This window comes from Mesoplodon densirostris, chromosome 1 (assembly GCF_025265405.1).
Source record: "Mesoplodon densirostris isolate mMesDen1 chromosome 1, mMesDen1 primary haplotype, whole genome shotgun sequence".
NCBI classification, from domain to species: domain Eukaryota; kingdom Metazoa; phylum Chordata; class Mammalia; order Artiodactyla; family Ziphiidae; genus Mesoplodon; species Mesoplodon densirostris.
The window spans coordinates 59,179,295-59,202,209 of record NC_082661.1 but is presented as its reverse complement, the minus strand read 5'-3'; the positions used below and the strand labels follow the sequence as shown (position 1 = coordinate 59,202,209).

The 22,915-nt window shown below is 34.0% G+C and overlaps 1 protein-coding gene across 2 annotated transcripts in view; it reads left to right on the top strand.

Moving 5' to 3' along the window:
* Positions 1–22,915, top strand: part of SLIT2 (slit guidance ligand 2) — a 405,484-nt gene that overhangs the window by 265,828 nt on the left and 116,741 nt on the right. For both annotated transcript variants that reach the window (XM_060103633.1, XM_060103629.1), the window contains exons 7-9: positions 5,714–5,785; positions 8,297–8,460; positions 10,460–10,598. In XM_060103633.1, the coding sequence (XP_059959616.1) occupies positions 5,714–5,785; positions 8,297–8,460; positions 10,460–10,598 (375 nt within the window). The remainder of the gene's footprint in view (positions 1–5,713; positions 5,786–8,296; positions 8,461–10,459; positions 10,599–22,915) is intronic.

The window sequence follows — 22,915 nt, the reverse complement described above, 5'->3', positions numbered from 1 at the left end:
GCTTTGTGTCTGGGTGCTACTGTGGATGCTTATCTGTTAACTTGAAACCTTGTGTCAAAATGGTTTCCCATAAGAGAGCCCTTAAATAACTCACAGCGAATACAGAGAAGAGTTGAAATGTGTGTGTGCAAAACCTTGCATAGCATATCTTTATGCTTAGGTAAAATTGTCTGATTTAGGAAGGACACTCAAATGTTCACACATATTGTCTTTTGAGTGTTTCTCCTTATGATAAAATAGTCTCATACACAGGATTTGTGAGAATTCCCAGAATTGCCATATACCTTAATAGCTGATATGTTGGTATGTTTTAGTTGTTGTGCAATGGAAAGACATTTTCTCATTTTAAAATGTCATTTTAACTAGATAACTTACCATCTCTGTAAGGTTACTGTCTAAATTTAATAAGCCGTCCACTAGGTCCATTTTAAAGTCTTCACTACTGACTTTGTAAAGCACGACACAGATTTGAATTATAATTGGCATTTTCTGTCTTTCCTTGCTGGACAGACATGGCTGACAAAATTGGTTAGAGGTAACTGAGTAATCTCTACAGACTTTTGACACTGTAAAATAATTTTAATGACATTGTTAATTATAATGAAAAATAATTTTAATGAAAACTAGAGTTACTAAAGCTGCTTAAGCCACCTATACATTTCTGAAAAATTTCCCCAAAGATTCACCTTTCTAACTTTTTCAGTATACTTACAGATTTCTACCCCCAATAAAATATATTTCTATGCTATAATTCTCCCCTGACTCAGTTTGTTCAGAAATCTGAAACTGAATTAAATGTGAAGAGGTTTTGAAGTTTTCAGTCCATGTGTTAAAAGTTATCCAGAAATCATGAAATCCTCCTGAGAAAAAGATCCCATTGCTTTATAAATTGAGTTTGAAGAGCAGAATGTTATTCTGAAAAAAGTTGATTGTTTCAACTAGAATGGCTTATTTTTCCAATATTTTCTATATGATTTTGGTTTTAATTGCAAGTAAATGAATCGAATTTCTCAGTGTGTCATGTGCTGCTAAGTTATTAATTATTTTTAAAGAATTATGTAAGAATGAGTTGATTGAGGTAAATTGCTCTGAGAGTATATACTGTTCTCTAACCACTTGAGAGATCACCTTTGTTTCTGTTGATAACAATCTAGCTTATTCTAAAGGAAAATAAAATCAAAGTGCTTGTCGTACACATTGTCGTTATAAGGCCACTTTTTTTTTTTTTTTTTTTTTTTTTTTTTTTTTTTGCTGTACGCGGGCCTCTCACTGCTGTGGCCTCTCCCGTTGCGGAGCACAGGCTCCGGACACACAGGCTCCGCGGCCATGGCTCACGGGCCCAGCCGCTCCGCGGCATGTGGGATCTTCCGGGATCGGGGCACGAACCCGTGTCCCCTGCATCGGCAGGCGGACTCTCAACCACTGCGCCACCACGGAAGCCCAGGCCACTTTTAAAATTGTGTTCCAGAGCCATTTTTAATATAGGGAGCTCACTAATGCTATTTCAGAGTGAGAATAATTGGGATACAACTATGATTTCATGATAGTGGTCTGACGTCAAAACCATAGTCAATGTCACTAAACTTTATATGTGAGGAGACTACCACACGTGTTATTTAGTTGAACAGAGCAGAACAAGTCAAAGAATTTGTTAAGTCAGTGCACCTAAGAATATGAATTATACGAAACATTTAATGAAAAATTTGCTGAATGTTTTGAATGAATTAAATCCCGTACTTTATTATTAAGTAAAAGAACTTAAATACTTATTAGCTATAGAATAACTAATATATGTTTAATATACTGAGGATGTATTGAGTGCTCCATATATATTGAGAGAGAGAGAGGGGAAGAGAGAGAAAGTTCCTGCTATGTGTCAAGCTCTGTGATAGGCATTGAAAACACTTTACCCACAAATACAATAACTATTCATTTGCTTTTTTAGTTCTAAACTAGTATCATTGTTTTTAGAAGCAGGAAGCTCAAGAAAACACAGTCACCTCCTATATTTTGTCAGGTTAGCAACATATCTAACAGGTGACTTTTGCAAGACCCACTATCATGAAACACACCTAAGTGTGATAAACATCTCATGGTTCATGGAATTAAAATCAAAATCTAAAATGTTGGGAAATCTTTTGAGGACCTTAATAGATAGGTCTCAAAGAGTATCTAATGGACAGAGTTTGTTTGCTAAAGAAAAGAATTAAAATTAGCATAATACAAGAAAATGTGAATTTTTTTCAAAATAATTTTAATATTTTATATTAAATATAAAGTCAAGCAGACATTCTTTTAATATATATTAATTTTTAAATGCTCATAATTTATGTAGCCTTTAGAGAAATTAATTAATGAAGAAGTTAAGGCTAAATTGGCTAGAGCGCTGGAAAGACTGAATTTGTTAAGCCATAATCTCTTGTCAAGTAAATCAAAGGTTTACCCATTATAAATGTCTGGTCTGGGGCTTTTTTAATATAGAGTTACCATTTTTTATATAGAGTCCCAGAAAGAAATTTACCTGTTTTGCTTATTTTTATCATCCATGACTCTTTAAGATATATATTTTTATTATGAGGAAATAATGAAAGAACATTAATTTGCACATCACCTTAAATTTTGGATTTCTAATGTTTTAGATTTTTTAAAATTTTGATTCCGTGAACATGTGTGAATATATGAATATACTGAGGCCAAACAGGAGAAGATGGGGGTAATCATACTGGACCATTGATGGAAATTTGTTAGATTAAAATATACATTAAGGGAGAGAATGAATAAAGTTCAAGAAGGAAAAGCCAAGGTAAATGAAAGCAAGGAGGCAGTTTATCGCTTGCATGTAAAACGAACTGACTTTTTGTGGAATTCTCACTGATAGGATTTAGAATTAACTTTATTTTCTTAATAAGAAGATGGTGTCTCAAAAATAGCATTGGAAACTAAATGTAGATCAATATTTTCTTTTTCTTTGGACACTAGATTCAGAAATGAAATACATCGCTTGAGTTGCCAGTTTTATATGGTTTATTTTTCTTTTCTATAGAATGGACATAATTGAATTGAATTGAAACATAGTGGTTCAAATCCATTCAGTATCAGACTTTCTGCCAAATCCTATGCTTAGCACTAGGGAATAAGAAAGAATAAATCAAGATCTTAGTCCAAGAGGGCCTACATGATTACCAAGACTAACATTTCTTATTTACACACCAGGATGTCCTTTGTACAAGAATATATTCTCATTACATAGAGAAAATCTTGAGGTTGAACGTAGAAATAGACTTCCATGCATGAAAAAGTGTTCACATTTAAAGAAGTACAGCATATAACTTCACATTGTTTCATAATAGGAATTGATCATGGCCATAACACATACATGTCATCATACCTAATCAACAATTATATTTATTGTTAATTTCAAAATAACTTAATTTCATTGGTTCCACATATTGTTCAGTTACCAGGTATTAATATCAATATTGCTTTGCCAGCATCAATACTGAATAAAAATAATGAGAAAATTTATTTTTTCAGTTGCATTAAACAAATTAACATTTTGAGAAAAGTCTTCAAATTGATAGCCACTGGCTTCGGCATGCAATGATAGCTCTTTTGTGTGGAATTATAAGAAACTATAGTTCAAAATTAATGCATGTCTGCCTAGTGTGAATTGCTTAAAAAAAAAAAAGTTGTCCCCAAAATCACATTTCAGTATGCTGTATACTCTGAAGATTTAAGCCATATAAAATCAGCATAAATTTTGAGGGTAGGAAAAGGGGTCATTTAAAGCAAATCCCTTTGAGAAATGAAACCTTTTAGTTCAGACATCAGGATATGTTTTAATGGTGCTTGAAAAAAAATCTCATTTCACTCGAGTACAGGAAAATACTAGAGGCTTTCAGATAACATGAGCCGACCAATTCAGTGCTTTATAGATCCTTCATTCAGTAGGTTTTTTTCTATATGACTTAGTTCAGATCATTTGCATTAGTTCTTATATCATTCAATACATTGCTAAACTGGATAGTAAAGAGAGTCAGTGCATGTTCTAGATCTGTAGCTTTCGTGCCCTGCTTTACTGAGAAGTTTAAGTAAATCACACTACCCCTGAACACCCCATATCCCACCATTGATAACCATAGCCACCAGCTGGCCTAAAGTGGCCTCAGTGTATCTTGCTTAGCCCAAACAGACGTGGCCTGTGGACTCTGAAATATTTGAGTTAGTTGCCAGTATTTAAAAATTAGGAAGATTGACCTAAAAACTTCCATTTTTAGTTTCTCTTGAGAAAATCAGATTGTTTGGCAGCTTTCCATTACAGCAGAGCAGCAGTCTATCAGAGCTGAATATTAGTTGCTACAACAGAGAATATCATCACTATCACCAAGGTCCTCTTTGTCCCCAGGGATTGGTCTGCTCTTCCTCGTTTCTCTTCCCCATTTTATTTCTTTACAAGAAGCCTGCTTCTCTCATGTATGTTTCCTGAATGGCCTCTGTAGGCAAGTGAATGTGCCACCTCTAATTCAAACCCTTCTTGAATATCAAACATCATCCACCTGTACCAAGATCCATCTTTCCTGCCTTCTTCAGCCACTGCCCTGTTTAGTCATCACCCTACTGTATCTTCTGTATACTGGAATCATTTGTCATCTCCACACTCTGCTCACCCATTCCTGGGATAACTGTCTTTCTCACTGTCTTGTCACAATCAGACTTCTCCAAATGGAGACAAAAAGATATCTCTCTTTTAAACCTTACTAACTCTAAGTTTTTGTAATTTGTGTAATTCCTCTCCGCAGTTGGGCTGTATGCTATTTTAGGACAAGATTTATGCCTGACTTATTTTTAGACATTCCATGTTGCCATAAAAATAGGAGCCATTCAGGACATATTTGATGAATGAATGAGTAGTAGTTGTAGTAGAAATAGTAGTAATAATACAACTAACAATGCTTGTGTTAGAGGGAAATTAGGAAAAATTTGAACCAAGTAAGAAGTATACTTATTTTCACCGTATCTCCCTTGGCCACCCATCTTCTTGACCCTAGCTTCAAGAAACCATGATCACTACACAGTACTAAACAAAGAACAGGATATGTGGCTGCAACTAAAAACCGCTAGAATATATTAAGCTTTTACTATATTGCTGCAGCATGTCACTTCTTTCCTACTCAATGCAAGTACCAAATATAGATATTGTTCTTCCTACTCAAATTTCAACAGCAGCTGCTGTCCACAGTAAAGAACAATTAACAGGACTCTGTTCCAGGACCTGAAAGTACTGATTCTGTGCCATTGCTATGAGATTTCAGTTGGAGAATTCAAATGGGTTCATTTACTCGTGGACACTAATTATACATAATACCCTTAAAGGAAATATAACTTTAATTTTTCCAACTGTGACTATCTCACGTTCATTTCTTAACCAGTATCGTAAATCGACATGTATGTACACAGTGCATAAAGCTACATGGTCAAAGATACTACTACTCAAGTCACAAATTAGTAATAAATATTTGATGAATGCATAGTAATATGTTAAAGTATGAAATTTATTTATCGTCTTGTGTATAATACAGTTCATTCTTGATGCCATCTTTACCAGGTAATGGTTCTGCATAAACATAATCACAAGAGGTTTTTTCTGTGTTAACATATGGAGTGATCAATAAATTTTCATAACTAAAATTTCTAACCTTTTTTTATTCTACAGCACTCTCAACAATAACAACATTACTAGACTTTCTGTGGCAAGTTTCAACCATATGCCTAAACTTAGGACTTTGTAAGTAGCCACAATATATATATAAAGTCAATTTAATCAATTAATGATTCCCCTTAAGTACTATTTTTAGTAAGTAAAGAATATGACCACTAGATCATCATGGGGTAGACAAGGGAAACACCACTTTTTAAAAAGTTCTGGATATGATATTTGAATAAATGAACTATTATTCTGAAAACTTGAAACCTTCCTTTTAAATGATGTGTGTTATGGGAAGTTTGGGGGAGGGAGAAAAACATTTACTTTGAGCTATTGTGGAGATCACATTTCATTAAGAAATGGAAGACTCCTTGATTGGCTGTCAGAAATGATAAATGGTAAATCTTTATGATTTTATTACTGTATGGCAAGCAATCCTAATAAAGCTAAACTGGCTCTCCAGCATTCTTTGTGACGTAAAATTACAGCATCACCCTTTAGTGCTTCTATAATCAAGGTTGTGTCAGCATTTATATTTTAAAATATCTTTTCAGGAGTTACAGATGGACATTAAAATATTTTAGATGGATAAAAATGATTCTCTAATAAAAGTGTTTGATACAGCTATTTTTTTTCCTCTTAGAGAAAAATTAATCCTCAAAGCCCAGGGTGGGGTATTTAGTTAAAGCATTTTCAGAGATAAATTGCATTTGAACTGGGTTTCAGAATCACCTTGACCTAAAAATATATATTATATACAACATGTGAGAAATGGTGAGAAACAAAACCAAGCATTGGACTTTTTGAAAAAAATATGTGTTTTTAAGTAGGGTAAATATATTTTGATAGGGTTTTCAAAATATTTTTGTTTTACAATAATTTATAACTGAAAACATTACATTTATTTTCTCTCTTTAATCAAAAATCAATTGAATTGCCACTTTTTAATGAATTAGATAATACCAATACTAATGTAATTTTTTCCTCACTAAAACTGAGCTCTTCATGGGATATAATTTCCTTGGAATATAATTTAGCAAAATAAAATCATTCTAAAAGTAAGCAGGCATAACTAAGTTTTGTTTTCTTGGGGCTATCAGATTGAGACGAACTGGCAAAGTGAAGAGCCCAGTTCACTCAAACTATATTTAATGAAGTTGGTTTCTCATTAGTTTTAGCTAAGTTTTTAAAAACAAATTAAATAGTATAGTGAGTCTTATTTTCTTGTGGAAACCCACTACAGTTTGTCTTACTAATCAGATTTTTAAATTTTTATATTCTTTTCTCATTTCTAATGTGTGCACATCTAATTGAATCATCGTAATGTACTTGGTTTCAATGGAAATATTTAGAGAGCAATGCTGTGGAATGTGCCTTGTGGCTTCCAAAAGATGCCACTTTGACCTCCAAGCAAACTTCACCAGAGGTCACCCAGCCTTCCCAAAATGTACCTTTCTGTTCTGTGGCATGCTGTCTAGTTTGGATGCAAGACAGTCTATTCCATACCTCCAGGCTGAAGGAGAATATAAAACAGTCATCTGACTTTAAATTCCCTTGCTTTGGTTGTTGCATTATTCTGTATTATCATTGCTACTTAAAAATTTCATTTTTATGGTACAATTAGCTTTCTGGACTGAGTTCCATGTTTTAATATCCATTACTGTTATTGGGTTATAATCGAGCACATCAGCTAAAAAGGGCTAAAATGGTATTACCATGGCATAGATGATTCTGGGAATGATGCTTTGATTTATAGCTTTGGATGTCCTTTTCTTTAGTTTGAGAAAACATAAAAGCCAGTTTGAAGTCATTTAGTGGATACATTTGTCTAATATTTTATTAGTGGAGAAGTGCTATTTACCACTTGGAAGGGATCCATGATCTGGTGTGGATCCCTGCCAGCGTAGAGGGGGCTGGCATAATTCCTTCACTCCCAGCCATCTATGTCTTTTAATTTCAGTTCCTGCTCTTTGAGGCTATGTCCCCAAGAGCCAAAAGCAGCTAATCCCTTTTACTGTGATTAAACAAAAAGAAGGAAATCAGAATAGGGATGTGAAAAGAAGTGGTTTATATTGAATTATTATTCTGTCAGGTTCAGCAAAAAATGAAAGTGACCTGCTAAAAAAGTTTTGCCAGCAGTTTCTACAGAGACTAATAATGACAAGACTAACTTGTATTTCAAACTGGGAGCCACAACTTTTCTTAACATGCCTCCTACCCCTGCCTGAGCCCAGACCTCCCCATTCCTCCACCCCACCCCCACTGGCTGCCAGTATGTTGGGACTGCAGAGCAATTTGCCTTGGACTCCTTTGTGTCTCTTTGTCCCTTTGAATAGACGTAGGCAAAAGATTTTCATGGTCATGTTCAAGCTTCTGTATACTTGCTTATTAGTTCAGAGGTAGATGAAGAGGGACTTGAGTCTGTGGTTATAAACCAGTTTAATTTTTAGGAAAATAATTAGATTGGCATTTATTAAGTTTTAACCTATTTATAGGTAGAGACGAAGTTATATGTTATTATGAATGAATTTTCCAAATTTTGAAATGACTCTTTTCTGTTTTCTTGTTTTAAACTTCTTGGCTCTCATTTAGTCGACTCCATTCGAACAACCTGTATTGTGACTGCCACCTGGCCTGGCTCTCGGACTGGCTACGCCAAAGGCCCCGGGTGGGCCTCTACACTCAGTGTATGGGGCCATCCCACCTAAGGGGCCATAATGTAGCTGAGGTTCAAAAACGAGAATTTGTCTGCAGTGGTAAGGGAGAAAGAACCTTTCTGTTTTCATATTCCCTTATGCTATGATGTAAGGAACTGTGTAAGGTGCATGCTTCAGAGGTTTCACTTTTCCTCACTAATGTGAAGTTATGCACTAATCACTCTGTGGAAATCCTCTGTGTTAGGGATGATGCCATAGGCTCTAAGACATTTGTGCATGTTTGGCAATTACTGATTACTTTCACCTAAGTTATGATGAAGGATTTTTCAGTTTTCAGTCCAAGGGAGAGATAAGAAATTCCTAAATTACAGTTCTATTTGCTACTCATGATTTTACCTTTAAGTAAGTATTTATTTCTATTTTGATGTTAACAATTGGAAAAATGTTGAACTAATCTTGGATCCCGGCTGGGAAATTGAAAAAGTAACAGAACTGTAGTTGCAAAGTGACAAAAATACTTTTCATGTGATGCAGTCCTACCTAAAGGAGATAAATGACTAACTTTAGTAACAAAAATCTGAAAACAAAAATAAGACACTGGTTATGTAAAGTATCAGTAGGTGACATTCAGTTAGCTCTTTCTATGTGCTTAAGCATCAGTCTAAATATTTCACAAATATTTACCTCATTTTTACCTCCCTCATAACATCTGTTGAGAAATATAACATTATATTAAAGTTTAAAATGCTGAGAAAAAGAAATGGTAAGTAACCTTGTCGAAGGTTGTAGAGTTAAGTTCAAGGATCTCAACCTAGACAGTCTGATTCCCAATCCATATAAATTATTTCTGCTTCAGAAGTGTCTGTTCAAAATAACAGTAAAACAAAAATTTTAAATATTTATAATGCATCATAAATAGCAGTTTCCTAAAGGAAGAGTGAGAAGACATACTAGTTCAGGATTCTATTTTATTGCTATCCTTTAGACCTTTTTATGTATTTTCTCCTGCTTTTTGTAGCCCAAACAAAATTTTCTTATAATGTCATGGAATGTGCTCAGTAGGTCTGATTGCTTTATAAAAAATTAAGTAAGGAAATGACTAACAATTCGTTACTAACCACTTTTTTCTCTTTTCACTTTTTTCCTTCCTGTTTTCTAGATGAGGAAGAAGGCAAGTTCACGTTTCTTATTTAGACTGAGACTATTTTTGTAAAGTGTGAGGACTTGTTGAGAGGGACCTGGTTAGTAATTAGCCTGCAGCCTCCTCCCCGGGTATCACCACCACTCAGGCCCTTTCTCTGCAGGGCAGAGAGGTCTGGCCCTGCTGCAGGGACAAACCCAGCGTTTGCAGATGCCTATTTGGTACAAAATGCCTGACAGCCCGTTGTTCACCATTTGAACAGTAAAATTTCAATATTGAGTAGTAAAATATACCTCTGGGTAACTACTTAGCCTAAAATTTTAAGCCATACAAAGTCAAAAAAGGAATCATCTAGATTACAACTAACAGAATGACCTGATACAAATTATTACAACTTCAAAAAAAGCGGTAATTTTGAACCTACCCAGAAATCAAACTTAGCATCATCTATTTCCCCCATACTTATTGGCACATGAATACTTATTTAGACAATTATGTCTACCAAGAGGGAAGTTTTACTGTTTTCCTTTCCTTCTTTGAGTTAAAGTAAGTTAAGCTACTTAAATTCAATAAAGACCACGCTCTATCTAAGCTTATTAGGAATGAAATATAGATCCGTCTGAAGTTGCTGCTTTTTTTGGAACTCATAATAAATTTGAATAGAATTCTAGTTTCAAATCAGAATTTAACCTCTCTCACAAATCTTTCAAATTTTAAAAATTATCATTTTTCTAATTAGTTTTAAAAATCTCATTTGCTTTATCGGTACTGACCCCAAAACATACATGCATGCTTCCTAAATTTTATTGTAGAAATATAGTATCATTTTATAATCAGGTATTTAGAGAAATGCATTTCTGTTTAATAACGTGCTTTGTTATTTTCGCTAAGTTTGTGTGTTTCACAATGATGAGATTGAGGAGGAAAAACTATAACTTTGGTTTGTTTCTTTTTCAGGTCACCAGTCATTTATGGCGCCGTCTTGCAGTGTTTTGCATTGTCCAGCTGCTTGTACCTGTAGCAACAATATCGTAGACTGCCGTGGGAAAGGTCTCACTGAGATCCCCACAAATCTGCCAGAAACTATCACGGAAATGTATGTTCCCTGAATTCCCTCATATCCCCCACCTCCCCAATAACCCAAGCCATGACTTTCTTTAGGAGATTCTGGGTTTATCAAAGGCCAGTCTGATCCATTAGCTTAGACAAATGTTTCTTTCAGAATTGTATTGACCTTGACTCTGTTTAATTAAATATCTTATTGAAGTGGCTAGGATTTTTCTTTCTTTTTTTTTTTTCAACACAAGTAGAATTAAAAGGAATGCATTTCAAGGAAAAATAATACTTTCCTTTTTCTTCAGAAGGTGTTATAAGGCGCTTTAGGAAAAATAAGAGTATGAGTACCTCATTTATCCAATTGGTTCTGGAGATCTGCTTCTGCCCATTTCTAGCTTGGAGTGGTGGAAAATAAAAGAAAATTTTTTTTCTGGGGTAATAAATCATAGAAACAAGATAACTAGATGATGTCTGCCTTCTCAAGACAACACGTTTTAAAACGCAGTTTCACTGTTTTGTTTGAACCGTTGTATAGTCCACCACAAAGGATAAAAAAGATAATATTATCAAGTCAAAATGAAGATTTTTTAAATTAGTGAGCATTTTAGCTTATTTGAGCCAATGGCTACCTCCATCAAAAATTAAATTCTCTCAACAAAATATTTCATACCTATTTTGTATGCAGCTGCTGGATTCATTCCTGTGTCCTAGCCAAATATAAGTCATGTGGCTAAAACAAGGTCACATAAGATGTAAAGTGGACTACTTTTACCATCTTGGGAAGTAAGCATTAGGAAAAATCTTTACCTTAATATCTATTAGCTAAGAAAACACCTCTTAACCACCCAGCCTACCATATATTGTTTTAGAAGTTAATTCTAAATTTGAATTAAATAAATATTTTGGGACATATTTGGTTGAAATAATAAAGTAGAATCAACTTCTTTAGATAGGTCTTCATAGTAGGCACCCAAAAGAATTAAGTTATTTTCAAGAACTATTCATTATTTTTTTCGACTGTTAACTGCCCTAATTTATCTTATGTGAAAATAATCTTAATTCATAAGACCCACTAACATTATTTTAAAGTATTTAATATGTGCTTAAAAGTGTACTTAGAGAGATGCAGTACTTGACACAGGCAAAGAATATATGTATGCACATAATAATATTATTCTCATCAAAATTAAATTGATGAAACACTACCTTGGCCATAAAAGACATTTGTATTTTCTAGCTGAACCTTGAAAGAAGAACAATATATGGCTTGGGAAGAGGCAAGAGATATTCTGCAAAAGAGAAACATTGGGGACAAAGGGCAGAGGTGGCAGTGAGCATTTTGTTTTAGGGATTGCACAGTTGAGCCTAATTAGAGTAAGAGGTGCATGTTGAGGCATCATGGAAAATAATGCTTCAAAAACGACATCTCCATCTAATTCTAAAGCCACAGATTACATAAGGCCTCTCATCTTAGAAGATGTAATATATGATGGAGTAGATAGTAGAAAGACATAGTAACTGTTCACACAGAGAAATAGTATATCCATCTCTCCAGGCACAAACATTTATTAAGTAAACATTTTATTACATAAAAGCAGCATGAATTCTCCACAGATCTCCATCAAGTGACATGCAAGTTAAAAGCTATAAAATGAGGTACAAAGTAATACATGTTGTAAGGGAGGAAAAAATAAAGTTCAAGGTTTTTATTTTTTTCATTAATCTTTATTGGAGTATAGCTGCTTTACAATGTTGTGTTAGTTTCTGCTGTAAAGCAAAGTGAATCAATTATACATATTACATATATCCACTCTTTTTTAGATCTCCTTCCCATTTAGGTCACCACAGATCATTGAGTAGGGTTCCCTGTGGTAAACAGTAGGTTCTTATTAGTTATACATAGTAGTGTATATATGTCAATCCCAATCTCCCAATTCATCCCATCCCCCTTTCCCCCCTTGGTAACTGTAAGTTTGTTCTCTACATCGGTGACTTTATTTCTGCTTTGCCTATCAAATTACCAATGGCAGTTTTTACAGAATTAGAACAAAAAATTTTATAATTTTTATGGAAACACAAAAGACCCCGAATAGCCAAAGCAGTCTTGAGAAAGAAAAACAGAGCTGGAGGAATCAGGCTCCCTGACTTCAGACTATACTACAAAGCTACAGTAACCAAGACAGTATGGTACTGACACAAAAACAGAAATATAGATCAATGGAACAGGCTAGAAAGCCCAGAGATAAACCCATGCACCTATGGTCTCCTAAGATAAACCCACGCACCTATGGTCTCCTAATCTATGACAAAGGAGGCAAGAATATACAATGGAGCAAAGACGGTCTCTTCAATAAGTGGTGCTGGGAAAACTGGACAGCTACATGTAAAAGAATGAAATTAGAACACTCCCTAGCACCATACACAAAAATAAACTCAAAATGGATTAAAGACCTAAATGTAAGTTCAAGGTATTTATTACAGAGGGCATAAAGTGGAGAACAAGTTACAGTGGTTAACTAGAATCAGAAAGCTTTAGTTAGAACCCGAGGTCTACCTATCATTTACTAACTGTGAGACCGTATGCAAGTTACTTATCCTCTATGGGATTATCTCCTCATCTGAACTGTCGTCAGTTTATAGTGAAAGAATTAACACATGTAGAGCTTCATGTGCTTAGATGATAGTAATCATTGAATGATACCTCGATCTCAAGCCTTTATGTAGGAGGTAAGTGTGCAGTAGGCCTTGAAGGATAATTAATGAATGGAACTGCAAAGATGAGAAAACAGCTTACAGAAGTAATGAACTTTAGGAGCACAGGCAATAAGAATGGAAATCCAAGATACTGCCACACAGGAACTCAATTTGTTTGGTATTTGGTACCTGAGAGAGTTAAGGAAACACAGTTGGAAAGGTAGGTTGGAGGTAATTCATGGAGGACTTTGATAGTATAAGGATCTAAATCTTTCTTTGGAATGCATTTGAACACAGGGGTTTGAATCTCTAAGAAGAATTAATCTGACAGCTGTGCACCAGTGGTTTGGCAAAAGGAGAGAAAACCAGGCTTATGGCTTCTTAGGAGACTATTATGTTGATTGAGGGGAGATGTCATGAGAGCAGGAGCTAGTAAGTAATAGTAGGAATGATGATGTGGAAGCAGCTATGATAGCTAATACAGAAGCAGAATTAATAGGATTTGGCCTTTGATGAGATGAGAAAAGGGACTCAAAGTTGATGCCAAAATTTCAAGTATGAGGGCTGGGGAGATGGTGGTTATGGCATTGTATATAAGAAGCTGAGGAGCAGGACCAAAACTAGGAAGGAAGATGATGGTGAGCAAAATTTGTGAGATACTGAAGTTCCAATAAGATATTTAGAGACACTAAAATAATACAGACTATGTTAATTTGGAACAAGACAGGATTTGAGGCAAAGATTTTGGAGTAACTAATATTATAAAAAAACAAGTAGATGGTTAACGCTATCAGATGGCCAATGGAAAGGAGAAAAAGAGAAGAGAAACCCAAGGGAACTAAACAAAAACAGCAGAGGGCCACAATAGGTAAGGGAGGAAGGAGCTTCTAGGAAAAATGATCCTCCGGGTCAGATAACTCCGGACAATGAACCAAGAGGAGATCTGAGAACAGGTCTTACAATTTGACCAGCATATTGCTCTTGAAGGATTCAAGATAGAGTGATAGGTAAGTAAACCACTCTTCAGAGTGTTAAGAAAGGTCAGAGGTGATGAATATTGTAGAGAGCAGATATGGAGTAGTTTGAAGAGTTTAGCTGAAAAAGGATTTTTTAAAGAAGACAATTGCAATAATAAAGAACAGACTTGGGTTTATTTTAAGGTGCAAAAACCTGCAGTCATTAGAAAGTCCGAGAGGAAGAATAGATTTAGAGAGACATGAGAGTGTGAGAGTTAGATAAGATATATGTGGAAGCAAGATTGTTCTGGGTCCAGGAGGTGATTGCTCAAATCCTGATGATAGAAAAGGAGACAAAAATGCTGTTGCTGGTTGACAAAAGAGGAGTGAGTTGTAGACATAACAGACTGAAAGGAATATGAAACATTTCAAATGGTTTATCTCATGTAGTCTATTTTATTTTTTGTCATAGAGATTTTCTTACATTTTGTATGCTCTATAGATTTTGTATGATGGTGGAATTTAGTAGCATAAAAGTTAGACTAATTAATATGTCCCAATGAGTTTGTCTGTGTTGAGGTGGTGGTTTATCAAGTAAAGCTATAATAAATTCATAAGTAGAGATGAAAACATATGTGAAGCTCTAGGTGAATTTTACTTCTCTGATTATTACATTATCAGCTTTATCAGTAGAGCATCTGGTAATAAATCATATTGATCTTCAACTCCAACAAAATACACCCATTACCATTCATTACAGTGGCACAACTTACTAGCTTAGTGACTCACTTCTTTTATTACTCTTTTTTAATTAAAGAATCAGTAAGATTTCTAAAATGTCGAAATAAAGTTAAGCAACATCTTTAAAAAATTTTATACATTCTATATTTTTAATACATGATGAACTGAACATTATAAACTCCCTTCATATTTTTCATATAATGTTTTAAAATTGGATTTTACCAGTAAACTATCAGTAGAATTTCTTTATTGCAAATTATCAGGCATTTCATTCAGTAATGTTGAGTTGACTTCCTACTGTTTAGTGTGTCTTTATTCCTGTAACTGTCTCATATTGTGACAAAAAGAAAGTATGTATGTATGATATGTAGCAGTGACCAACTGCCTGTAAATCTGGGTAGAAAAACTTGCCTCACCCTTTCCTTTTATCTGATTTGTGCTTGCAACTATAACTTCACACTTGTGGTATGTGCTCAAATTTGTTAAGATATAGAAGGGAAATATTCCTTTAAAGTCAGAATTGAAATAATTGGAGAAGAAGGAATGGAAAAGAGACTAGCATTTATCTAATGCCTGCAGTGTTGGATACTATACACGTATTGTAGCATTTGATCTTCTCATTGACCTTTGATGGGTGTATTTGTGCAATTTAAATAAAATAGGAAAACTAATGCAGAGGCATGTGTTAGATAAAGGTTGGTTTTATTTCTCCAAGAGGCCTCATTATCCTGATGATTTTACCATGGTCCAGGATCTGTCCTCCCATTTGCAGACTAGGAATCTGATTTTGACTGCACTTAATTGTTACATTTTGTAACTATATATCTATATATGTATATATATATATATGTTTGTGTGTTTATTTAATATATATACATATATATATAATATGTATATGTTATATATGTGTGTGTGTATATATATATATATATATATGTATATATATATTTGTGTTGTGTGTTTGTCTTCACTACTAAAGCAGCTCTATGAAGACAGGAACTGCTTCTGTTCAAATCACCACTGAACACTCAGCAACAAATCTAGTACCTGGCACATAGTAGGCCCGTGATAAATATAAGATAAATATTTATTGAATGAATGGATAATGTAAAAATTAAACATTTAAAGCAGATTTATCTCTGAAAAGGTGGAGTTATATTAAAAATGATTAAAAATAAAAATCTGAAGGAGCAGTCCATTCTCTTCCCGTAGAAAAATGAAATGATGCTTTTTAAGCATAAAATCAATAAGAAATTTTAATGAAAAAAAAGTTATGAATAGAATGCTTAATGAAGTGAGCTAAAGTGGGCTAACTAAAAATTCCTTTGTTAAATTCCCTGTTTCTGTCCTGGCTTGGATTCTACTCTCTACATGCATCTGAGAGCAACTTTTTTTCTGCTCTAGGTTGGCCAAGCCAGTATCTAATAGGTACCCTCCTTCTTTAGATATAATAATTAATTCAATCTTTTTACAGACACCTTAGACATCTTTCTCTAAGGTCACATTTTCTCTGTAACAAAGCCTATAGACATTTATCTCAAATCCCTCAAAAGTTGACAACTTCATTTTGCTATTTAAAAAAAGACCAGACTCAAAAAAGTTAAGAAATCTTGTAAAAAAACAACCCTTCAATTATGAAGTGACTAAACTGGCCTCAGTCTTAGATTTATTTGACTCCAAAGCCTGTTTTCCATCCTCCATCCAGCTGCAAAAGAAAGATAGATGTGGCTTAGCTTGTTGGGATATTATAAAAATGATGATTGAATAAAATGAAGAGAAGCAGATATCAGAAAAACAGGACACTTTAAGAAACTTACATGTGAAGGGAACATAGAAGGAGCATAGAGAAAGACAAGGCATGAAGGTATAGGAATGTTTACAAAACTAAGAACTGTTTCATATTACTTTATATCTACAACTGTTGTCTTCTTTCCTAGTCTCTATTAAGTAATTTCGTATCTCCCTAGATTTTGTCTTCATAGAAATTTTCACAGCTTAGTTTGATATTCTGGTTAATGTCAAACTGCCCTATTAGACTGCAAGCTTAATGAGGGAAGGATCATGTCTTTTTTCCTCACCATTTTTGTCCCAAAACTTAGCACAGTGTGGGCGGGGAGAAGAACAGTACTGGGGTGGCGGGTCTGGGACATACAATCAGGAGAGCCTCCAAGCCTCCATTCTTCCTAGTAAAAGAAAATGTGACAAAGGAGTAGGGACTAATGAAGATAGATGGGGGAAAATAGAATGTGTAATATCAGGTAAAATTAGGTTTAGAAGAAAGAAGTTGTTGCTGCCCTGGAATCTTTCCAGCACTTTGCTACTTTGAACTCTGCTGGCTGGGTGCCTTGTTTTCATACACATGGAATGCCTTAGGCAAGTCTATACAAGGCCTGACCCATGGCAAGAAAATCATTAATAGCAAATTGATTCTCTATATATCAAATCCTCAGAATTAATTTCTTAAATCTTGTCTTGAGGTGTAATACTTTGAATGTGAAGTGAAAGATTGCTGTAAAGTAGACATTTAGTTCTCTCCAATCCAGTTATAGATTTTCTGTGGCATAGCACCTGTCCAAACCATTATACAGAAATTCCATAAATCATGGAGAACAGTTAGTAAAAACATAGGTTGAACAATTTAGTATGTCTTGTTCACTCTTAGGTCTTATTGCATTTAATGTTGGTTGCATTTTTCAGGGCTCCAAAGCTGGGAGCCATACAATTCTTCCTTTTATTTGTCTGAGAGAAGATAAGGAAGCATTCAAATTTCGGGAAAGGAAAGTATGGTAGCAAAGTTCTTAGGCCGGTCTTATGAGGTCTGTCTCTGTTTTCTAAGATGTACTGAAAATTTTCAGAAGTTATAGTATTTGTTTTGGATGTGCTATTCAAATAGGTAAAATGGAAAGGGAACTCACTTTGTTGTATAAACTTAGTGGACTGCTTTTACTCTGCTAGTAGTAAAGAAGCCTATTTCAAAGAGATTCACAGTATTAGAGGTTGGATATGAAGTTAGGAGTACATTTTTTTCCCTTTTGTTTACTCTGGATCATTTGCATGCATAATTATAAAGAAATGAAAGTGAGAATGATTCTTGAATACTCTGATTACAAACTGCATTTATGGTACTGAATATAATTTTTAAAATATATCTTTGTCCTCCATTTCTGTTTAGGCACTCTTCCTGTGTTTAACCCTTTGGCATGCTATTTCTGCATTTGCCCCTTCCAAAATTTTGCATCCTTATTTCTATTAAATAATACTTGCCAAATTTTGAATCTGCATATTTCAAAGTTTCTGTTGGTAGGGATATGTAAATTAGATTTGATCAACGTGTTTTTAAATAACCTATACTAGCTTATTAAGAAAGTTACAGGTACTCATGATATCAAGCATGACTTTTTGACTATTTAACATGCACTCAGGAATATCTCAGCTAATAGCACAGCTGTCATGCTGTGTAACTGGTTCATTTTCTTTTAATTATGCCCAAATTTTGAAAATAAATTTTAAAAATAAATATAACATAGCAGTTTGACTAATTTTTATAGCACATGTAAATTACCTTGACTTTACTATTTAAACAATATTGATAAAATATCTCTGAAGTTTTCACATCATGATTTCATCATAAGTTAGGAGCTTAGAAAAAGACATAATAATTTAGCTTCTTACAGAATGCAGAAAGCCAATTCATTGTTCAGTATACAAACTAAGATCACCACTGAGTTTCCTCACAACAAACATCTCACTTAATTCTTAGTCATCAGTAGCCATGCTTAGTGTAATCCCTACAGCAATTTTGATAGTTCCACAGCAAAATAGTATAAGATAAATTAGGTAAAATACATTTAAAACTAAACTAAACCTGTAGTTCCATAGACCATCATTGAGTTCACTAATAATCATTGGAGCGTTTTCATCTTTATTTTGGCAAAATTCTCAATTTTATATGCATATCTTGAACAATCTTTAATTCCTATTGAATGAAATAGTAGAATAATCATCTTTGTAAAGAGAATTCATTTTTATTAAGAGTGTGGGTTCATGAAAAGAAAATTATTTGCTCCTATTTCCCTCAATTTACTTCCTTTTCTCCAATTTTACTAAGGAATAATTGACAAATACAGTTGTATATATTTAAAGGGTACAACATTATGATTTGATATACTTATTCATTGTGAAATGATTACCAAGATCAAGATAATTAACACATTCATCACCTCAAATAGTTAACTCTTTTTTTGTGTGTGGTAAGAATGCTTAAGTTCTACTCTCCACAATTTTCAAGTATATAATATTTGAAATATATTATCAACTGTAGTCACTGTGCCATACATTTGACCCTCAGAACTTATTCTTCTTATAACTAAAAATTTATACCTTTTGACCTTCATCTTCCCAGCCACCAACCTCTGTGACCACTATTCTATTCTGTTTTTATGAAATCAGATTTTTTTTTGATTCTGAATGTAAATGATAGCATACATTATTTGTATTTACCTGTTTGGCTTATTTCACTTAGCATATGCCTTCCAGGTTCATCCATGTTGTCACAAATGACAGGATTTCCTTACTTTTATGGCTGTATAATATTCCATTGTATATATACCACAATTTCTTTATCCATTCATCTGTTGTAGGACATCTAGGTTGTTTCCATATCTTGATTATTGTGAATAAAGCTGCAGTAAACATGGAGATTCAGATATCTCTTCAAGATAGCGATTTCAATTCCTTCAGGTATAAACCCAGGAGTGGGATTGCTAGAGCATATGGTAGTTCAATATCAGTTTTATGGGAACCACATACTGTTTTCCATAATGGTTGTACCAATTTACATTCCTGCCAACAGTGTATAAAGAGTCCCTTTTCTCCAAATATTTGCCAGCATTTGTTATCTCTTATCTTTTTGATAATAACCATCCTGATTGGTGTGATATCTCATTGTGTTCTTCATTTGCATTTCTCCGATGATTAGTGATGTCGAGCACCTCTTCATGTACCTACTCTTGATTTGTATGTTTTCTTTGGAAAAATATCTATTTAGTTCCTTTCTTCATTTATTATTTTGATTATTTGCTTTTTTTTGCTATTGAGTTGTATGAATTCTCTACATATTTAGGTTATTAACCCTCTATCAGATATATGATTTGCAAATATTTTCTCCCATTCTCTTGGTTGCCTTTTCAATATATTGATTTTTTTCTTATTTGTACCTAATTTCACAAAAATTTATATGTATAATGTGTATGTTATATATACCGTATATACACACACACCCTTTATATGCTTTTGTTGTTGTTATTTTTTGATCATTTCAGAAAAAAACCACAGTGCCTTTCATAAGAGAAACGTATAGAAGAATGAATCAAACTTTTGTAATATTAGTTAAGATGTGAAAATAAGTATGGTAAAATTATAAATAAATTGGTGTAAAAGAAATCTTAAAATGACTAGAGTGGTAAGGCAAAGCAGATGCTCCAACTGGTTTCTCTTAAAAATCCCAAGGAGTCTGATGAACATTATTGCAGCAGAGAATGGCATATGGAAAAGTAACATTTTTTTCATGTACTACATAATCAACAAATATTTTTGAGTGCCTACTCTGCATCAGGCATTATGGATGAGAGGTCACAGTTCCAGCTTTCAAAATGTTTACAATGCAGAGAATTGAAGCTTTACACACACAGAAATGTTAAAAGCTATATGATAAGTAATAAAATACATATGCATGGAGAAATACATATGCACAGAGAAAGGAATATCTTGATTTCCCTGGGAGACTAAAAGAATCTTCGGGTATGAGGATGTGTTTTGAAGGCAGAGAAATTGTGGGCTTTCTAGACAGTGGAAAGAGCATGTGCAGAGTCCGAGAAAAGTGAAAGAGTCATGTGTCTTTGAGAAATTTAAACAGTTTTAGTTGTTAGAACATAAAGTACAAGCCTAATCTTGAAGAAGCACTGTCCTGATGTTAATAGGATATAAGGGGAAATTTTGAGCAGTGTAGTAGTATGATTTGATTTGTTAGTTAGAAAAATCACTCTAACATGGAGTAGAGAATCCACTTGTGATACAAACAGTTACATAAGGCATGATAAAGACAGGCTTAGCAGCAGATAGTAGTGAGAAGTTATTCCAAGAAATGACCCAAGTGCTGTTGTGGTTGAGTCACTAAAAACTTCTACAGGAAAGAAATGGAGACCCATCAGATATAAATAAGACCTATGTAGACTTTAACATAGAAATGAAGACAGCTGGGGCACAAAGTAGTATTCATTCTCAGGTGAATGAAATTGTCACTTTTTTAAAGAATTAAGTTATTGATTTATGGTTGTAAAATCAGCCAGAAAAAGTAAGCTGAAAATTTGTTTGGTTCAAATTCTACTAGTGATCACAGTGTTATCTGAACTTTAGGGGGAAAATGATGGATGACTTGGACAATAACTCAGTACAGGCATCGGGGAGAAGGCTAGTTGCTATCTATTCACTGAGTAATACTGTTAAACAAATGATGTATAAAGGTAATTTGCATAATGTTTTTAAAACTAAAATTATTACCAAATGGGGGACTTAGCTCAGGGCCTAACTCATATTAAGCGTCCAAGAGGTTTTAATTATAATGAAAAACAAAGCAGCAAAACTTCCATTTGTCTTTCTTGGATTGCAAAAGAAAAATTATGAAAACTGAGTGTTACTGACATTATGAATCTGTACTCTGTGCCCCTGAAATCGGCGAGCCATGTGTCTTAACCCATTTTTCCCTCTAAATCTAAATTATGTGATTCTGTGTATTGAATGTACATTTTTTTTTGCATTTGAGTGTGTCCATATAAATATATACATAAAAATTTTAACTCATTCAGAAGTTCATTGTCTGAAATATGAGGTCAATAGGAACTCGCACACACACATTTTTGATTTGCTTTAAATGCTTAAAGACCAAATGGAAAAAGAATTATTTTTATTATGAAAACATCAATTGAATTTGCACTGAGGGAAATGTACCCAGAATGACATCACAAGAAATAAAATAAGATTAAGGAAGTGGACAATTTTCAGGAACAAGTCATCCCAACATAGGGATTGCTGATAATCAATTAGGATGGACAGTCTTAAGGAAAAAATGGTAGCTATATGCAAAGTATGTTCCTCTAGAGGCTAATATTCACTCAGCTGTTAAAAATTTTTGTTAAACTTAAAAAGTCCTGGAAATCACAATTACATAACAGCAATAATATTCTAGTCTAAGATAATCTTGGGTCATTTTATGTAGAGACATCTGAAGGATTTCAATGGCATGCATTTACTGCTCAAGTTGGAAGTAACATTCCAAAAATATAAAGTACTTACTTTAGAATTATTATGTAATAGGCAAGAGGATCCCTGATGTCAAAGTAATATTGCTGCTTCCTCCTTTACAAATGCAGGCCTGGTGTTACCTATGATGAGAATATTTGGCTACACTCAGCAGTCCATGACTCAAAAACTAAAGTCAATCTGCAGCTCCAGCCTTCACCCCATTAAATCTGTTCTGTTCTTTGGCAGCTGTTTTTGCCATTTACGTTAAAAGCAGATGGGGAAAATGCAAAGAACTGTCAGTTTTATTGCCATGTATAATCAGCATCTGGGCTGTATGTTACAGGAACACTCAATCCAAACTCATACTTTACTGGTGGTGTAAAAACTTTTTTTGAGTTTCTCAGTTTTCAAATTAGAGTAAGTGCTCTATTTTAATCATGTTGATCATGGAAATAGCAACCATTTGTATTTTTTTTTCAGCCTTCATGTATGTGAATGATGCTTGAGTGTAGGTGTTTAATAGACAGTTGGGAGTTATCTGCAAAACTGTTTTGCTAATTTGTTTTAAAATGTGTTTTGGAACCATACATGTTTATTTCACATTAGAGATCAAGTCATATGTCAGATTTATTCCTTTCTATAATCTGTGTGTATATGTGTGACTAAT